This window comes from Musca vetustissima, unplaced genomic scaffold (assembly GCF_032173495.1).
Source record: "Musca vetustissima isolate MV318-11 ecotype Yass unplaced genomic scaffold, APGP_CSIRO_Mvet_v1 utg112890, whole genome shotgun sequence".
Taxonomy (NCBI): domain Eukaryota; kingdom Metazoa; phylum Arthropoda; class Insecta; order Diptera; family Muscidae; genus Musca; species Musca vetustissima.
In genome coordinates, this window is record NW_026876119.1 from 12,657 (window position 1) to 19,149 (window position 6,493).

The window sequence follows — 6,493 nt, forward strand, 5'->3', positions numbered from 1 at the left end:
TGAAATTAGATGCGGAAAAGGGTGACTTTTTAAAAACCTGGAACTTATTATTATTTGGAATGCCCAGAAGTTTTACCAATACCTCTTGTCCGGTCACCTTTTTAAGTGATCGAGAGAAGTATCAAAGAAAAGGTAATTAAAAATTGAAAAATCAATTCTGCTCCCATTTTTATCTCACACAATAATTTGCTATCACATTAAAAGATTTTTCTAAATCTACATGATATTCGGGCTATATAACCCTTTCTGTTCGGCTACTTTTTGTTTGTTTTTATTTGTGGTTTCCTACTTTACATCAACGTTTATATTATCGAAAATGGTTACAGGTTATGTAGTTCTATGGCTTATGTCTCACTGTCAAGGGAGTTTTTAAGTCAGGATTTATCAACGGATAAATTGTATTGAGTTTATGAGAGTAACTCTGGTCTCTCTCTCTCCCTCTCTCTGGTTCCCATTCTCGTTTAGATCGTTTTATCAGAAAATCTAAAGAGTTATTATTATTAGTAGATACTTTGTAATTCTTCATGGTATACCGTGAGATATTCTTATTGGAAGATTAAGCTGATTTCTAATTCAAAGACAATAAGATTTGATTATTTTCCTATTTTTTTCCTATTCCAAATTAAAGATGTCTTCTAATAAGAAGTTCCTAGAATCTTATTGGAAGTTCGTACAATATTCTAATAGGAAGTCTAAACCATTTTCTTAGGATTATCAATAAAATGTCCACTTCGATTAATTCAATAAAATGTGGACTTTTTATTAAAAACACAACAAAATATACCTTCTTCCTATTAGAGGATTTTTCCAATTCGAAGGAGGTCTTCTTATCAGAAGACAAATAATTATACTTATTAGAAGGCCATGCACAGTAGTCTTTCAAAATATGTACCTATTTTGAAAGACTACTATGCAATTTTATTGGAATATCATATGATTGTATTATTAGAATATCAATGAACAATTTTCGATTCGATTAATACAATAAAATGTGGACTTATTATTAAAAACAACAAAATCGCTCTTCTTCCCATTAAAGGATTATTAAGTTCGAAGGTCTTTTTTATCAGAAGACAAATAATTATACTTATTAGAAGGCCATGGAGTCCATATTTTGAAATAATATTTGTAATCTTATTGGAATATTGGAATATCATATGATTTTATTATTAGAATATCAATGAACAATCATATAGGAAGATTCCGGTAAAATAACTTATTTGGCATATTTTTATTAGAAAACCATGTAATCTCCCTATTAGAAAAACATGAACTTTTCCTATAAGAATAACAAATTGTTTACTATTTCGAAAAATAGGATGTCTTCTTATTGGAAGACAAATAAATAACCTTCTTATAAGGTCATAGGATTTCATATTGGAAGACTAATACGTATTCTTATTGACATCTTATCGAAAGAATTAGAGATTTCTATAATAAAATACGATTTGGGCTATTCTTATTTGAAGCCCAAGAAGACCTCCTATTAGAAGATCATGAACTTTTCATATTAGAATACCTAATAGTTTTTCATTTTGTAATATAAAACCATGGGGTCCTTCTTTTGAAAAATTACTATGTTTCCTTATTGGAATATCATAACATTGTCTTATTGGAATATCATAGAATAATCTTATCAAAAATTGATAGGAACTTCGTTTAAAATCCCAATCATTGACAATTAATTGAAAAAAATTCTGGTAAAATAACTCTTTTGGCACATTCTTATTAGAAAACCAAGTAATCTGTCTATAGAAAAACATTAACATTTCTTATAAGAATACCAAATTGTTTATTAAATAAAAAATAAAGGTGTTTTCTTATTAGAAGACAAATAACTATTCTTAGTAGAATGTCATTGAATTTCACATTGGAAGACTAAGACGAATTATTACAGACATTTTATCAGAATAATTTGAGATCGTCGTAGGAACTTCGTTTTTTAGAAAATCAAGCAATCTCTTTCTTAGAAGACCATGGACTATTCTTATTAAAATACCAAATTGTTTATTAATTCGAAAATAAGGAAGCCTTCTTATTAGAAGAAAAATAAGTATCCTTCATAGAAGGTCATATGATTTCTTATTGGAAGACTAAGACGTATTCTGTTTGAAAACGTAATAAAATACAATTTATAACATATCTGGGATATTCTTATTTGAAGTCCAAGAAGACTTCCTATTAGAAGGTTATAAATTCGTCTTATTGGAATACCTAATAGTTTTTTTCCATATATATATATATATATTAATACAAGATTTGCACTTGACCCCATATCCTTTGGAAGTTCACAAAGGCGATATCAAAGTAGACTTTCAAAGCCAAAGTCTAGAGACTTTCTTATGAGAATCTTCTTCTTTTATTAGGCCATGGACTTTTGAGTTGTTTACGGAAATGAACCTGTTTTTTCACTTTTTGGATTTGATTTTAAACATTTTTAAAAATCTCCCTCTCTCTCTCATTACTAATATTTTAATTTTCTCTCTCTAGGACGCTTTTAAAAATATTTACGGGTTTGATTCTTCACAACATATTTTTAAGTTACTGGACTATTATTCGCTTTATTAGTATTCTATTTTTTTTTCGTGTTTTATTTTTCACTTAGATCTTTTCGACCTGAAGTGAGAGACAATAGTTTTCATTCTCACCACTTTTAATATTCTCTCTCTCCGATTCTTACTCTCACTTCGTAGTTCAAACATTAATTTTATTTTTTAACACTCTCAGTTTTGTTAGATTCGTATTTTCCTTTTTTCAACATTTTTGGTTAAAATATACCCTATGAGGACCTAAAAAAATTAACAACCCATTTGTTTTCTGTATGTTAGTAAGAACTTCGTTCCAACCGTTTTATCATCTTTCAGAAATCTTCGTCTTATTGATCACTCAAATCATCAGAATCATGGAATTTCGGTGGTGGATCTACGCGTATATCTAGGCCACAGGCAAAACGTTCATATTCTATGGGTTCGGTTTCATAGTCGGATAGAAAATCCGGATATGGCAAATCGAGATCACGTACACTACCACTGGACGTGGTACCACCTGCCGCGCCACAATCTACAGATCTACTTGCAGTGCTGCTACCACTGCTGCTGGCGGCCGATTTATTCGCGGCAGCCGCTGCAGCAGCCATAGCCGCCATTGTGGAACGTTTAATGGTACCAGTACAGTGATAGAAACTATTATTACTATCCTCACTACTATTGGCCATATCATCAGATAGACCACCCTTCGTTTCAAATTCACTCTCTTCCGGATTACAATAGGAACGGCCATGATATTGCCCCGATGAACCGGAGCCATATGGTGCGGCGGAGGATTGGGACTGGGAACCCATTACCGAATCTTCACGTTTCAGTTGGCGTTTTTTGGTGCGAGCCGGTTTAATGGGTTGCCCAGAGGGTGGTGGCATGGGATGGTTGGCTGGTGCTGGTCTACTGCTACTACTACTAGCACTACTGCCGCCGCCGCCGGTGCTACCTCCTCCACCGCCTCCCTGGTGGTGGTGATGGGAGGAGGCAGCCGCAGCCGCCGCCGACATTCTCGTTTGTTGAAACTGATGCGACTGTTGCTGATATATGGGATTGGTGATGTGACTCAACCGATCGTAGCGTGGAAAACCCATTTCATCAACATTATCCGCCGTCATATCCAGACTCTCGAAGGCCGATGATGTTGATGAAAAGGCCACACCCGAATATTGCGGATAATCATCATATTCATCTGTTTCCTGTTCACGTTCCTCCAGCTCTTCGTCGAATTCATAGTATTCGCTATGTCGATAGGAAGGATCTGAACCTCCAGAGTCCATTTCGGGCATATAGCCCTCTGAACATTCGGAACTTTCCTGTTCAACGAGATTTCTCTCAGAAGATCGTACGCGCTTGGCGGTGATTTGGCGCTTTTTGCGATAGCCTCGTGTTCGTAATTTCGGATCTTGGGTGCGAACATCTACCGAGCTGTCGGTATCATTGCCACTGGGTGGTGACTTGATGATGGGTGCCGTGCGTGAAATTGAACCTTTGCGTGGTGGTTTTTGTATCAGCTGATTGGGTGGCGATTCGGAGCTGAGGCTACTCGAATAGTAGGGAGAACATTTGATGAGTTTTTCCGCTCGAGAGGGTAACATGGGTGAGGAGGTGGTGGTGTTGGTTTCATTACTCGTTGTATTGCCACTGTTGATGGTGGTGGTTGTCGTTGTCGATGTAAATGAGGAGGAGGTAGCTGCGCCTCCTCCTCCTCCGGTAGTTGAGTTTAATTCCTCATCTATACGAGAGGCCGGCATGGATTCGATCGATGATTGTTGAGACTGCGTGAGCATGTGCTCATGGAACGAATTCGATTGTCTGACTTTGTTGGTTTTGTATTCCCTGATTTGGGATTTGGACAGAGTTTTGTCGTCGTAACTGTGATGTTTGGCCAGGGGTTTTTCACCCGGTGGCCCAATTTCGGTTTCGGGTAAATCTGTGGGTGAGGTAATGGGTGGCAGGGGTGGTATGGGTGGTGGTGGAGGTTTGGCTTTTTTCAGCTCCTCAGCTTGTTTTTGTTTTTCAGCTGCGGCTGCTTCCTCCTCAGCTGCTGCCTGAGCCGCTGCAGCCTCAGCCACTCCCGGCTCTTTCATATGCCTAAGGAGGGCCTGCATCAAAGGTTGGGTTACTGACATTTTGGGTTTTGTTGGCTTGGGTGGTGGTTGTGGAGCCTTGGGTTTTGTGCCTCCCGCCTGAGGAGGTTGTGGTGCTTTTCCTTTCACCGGTTTTGGAGCTGTGGCAGGAGGTTGTCCCGGCGTACCATGTAATGGTACAAATTCCTGACTTTGATAGCGTTCAGTTAACTTTTCACTTGGTGCATATAGCCGCTCAACAAATGACTCACTTTCCGAACATAATTCCTGGCTTTGATAACGCTTCGACATCATTTCCAGAGAACGTCGTTTCCTGGCCGCTGTGGTCTCGGCCATATCATCTTTACCGGTGATACGTACCGGCATACCAGGACGAGCAGGTTCATTGCTCGATTTACCGGAGGTGGTAGACTTTTGGGCCAAATCTTCATTACTCATACGCTGCAGACCATTACTGCTGCTTCGTCGATGGATTTGGGGTAGGGATCCCCTCTTCTCCTCCTCATTTTTCTCACGACTTCCGGCCTTGTGGTACTTCAAGGGTTGGTAGTCAATGTAGCTTGCCCTGCGACCATTCATTTGATCATTTACATCACCCGGAGCTGGTCCCACCAGTGTTCGGCTACTTGAGGTGGACCACTCAGACATGGTCTGGGCCATTTCGGTCAAAGTGAGAGTGGTGTCATCACTCTTGGTAGCCGATGTGGTATCGGACATTTTATCCGTTTCCGAACTGGACAGCATATCATAGCGCAGTCCATCCGAAGAGCCATTATCACACAAACTTTCCGCCGATTTATTTATGGAACTTAAACTCGATCGAGTTTGATTGGATTTTTCCGATTTGGCACATGATAAATTCGACACTGCCGAAAGACTATCCGAGCCGGAAAGATTGGCATATTGCCTTACCGTATTGGTGCCGGTCGACCAATCGGATATACTCAATCCAATGGAAGTGTCTTCCGAATGAGAGCTATGAGTACATTTCTTTTGCATGCCCATGCGCACGGTACCATCCAAATCGGTGCCAATGGAACTGGTATCCTCCTCGGAGTGACTGGAATGGCTACATTTACGACAGCTGCCCGAACTGAGGCGATGTTCGTAATTATGTCTGACGGTGCCGGTGGTGGGAGACAATATGTCATCTATGGATGTGTCGGAGTTATTGGAGCCTCTCGATAATTTCCTTATGTATTCCTGGGTCTTGGTTTCATCAGGCGATAATTGGACCTTAATTGTGCCCGGCATAAATACTTCATCATTGGAGAATACCTCCTCTTCGGAGAGGGGTGACCTGGGTGCTGGGGATCTTGTGGGCTGTGCCATGATAACGGTTTCCGCACTCGAATCTTTCCTCAACGATGTAGATCTTGGTCCCTTGGGAGAGGATGAGGAACATGATACATTGAAGGAGTTCGATAGGCAGGTTGCAGCATTCAAGGTCGAACTCAAACATGTTGCAGCCGCCGTATCGTGCTGATAATCATCTGCCCCAAAATCTTTATCCTCAAAGGCAGAGGACATTAGGTAGGCGGTATCTTCATAGGGTATAACCTTGGCCATTTCAGGTGGTGATATTGGGAAATCTTCCAAAGACAGTTTATCCTCTGCCTCATCATCGGTACGCTCTGTGGTGGTAAAGGACTCTACCATTACTTGATCCGCCTTTTGGGCCTCCGAAGTGAAATAGGTTTCAATATCTTCCACAACGACTGGGGTCCCGGCGGCACTGGAAGGTGGTGTTGGCCAATCCTGGGAATCTTCTGAGGGAAATGACATACCAGCTTTCCAGCAGAATGATTTTGGTACCGGCTTATCCAAATCGGGTATTTCATATAGAGAGTCGATGGGTTTCACCGGCAC

At 40.0% G+C, this 6,493-nt stretch overlaps 1 protein-coding gene across 1 annotated transcript; it reads right to left on the reverse strand.

The window, feature by feature from the left end:
- Positions 1–2,875: 2,875 nt before the first annotated feature.
- On the reverse strand, positions 2,876–6,409 carry LOC133338620 (serine-rich adhesin for platelets-like). Its single transcript, XM_061546785.1, has 2 exons — positions 5,023–6,409; positions 2,876–4,965 (listed from the first exon to the last, which is right to left on the reverse strand). The coding sequence occupies exons 1-2, from the start codon at positions 6,407–6,409 to the stop codon at positions 2,876–2,878; spliced, it is 3,477 nt and encodes a 1,158-aa protein (XP_061402769.1).
- Positions 6,410–6,493: the final 84 nt, after the last annotated feature.

Excerpts from the sequence above, each read along its gene's own strand:
- LOC133338620 (XM_061546785.1), bottom strand. The coding sequence starts at position 6,409 with ATGTCATTTCCCTCAGAAGATTCCCAGGATTGGCCAACACCACCTTCC. Across the intron at positions 4,966-5,022 it reads CCAAAAGTCTACCACCTCCG|ATGATATGGCCGAGACCACA; the intron begins GTAAATCGAGCA and ends TCACCGGTAAAG.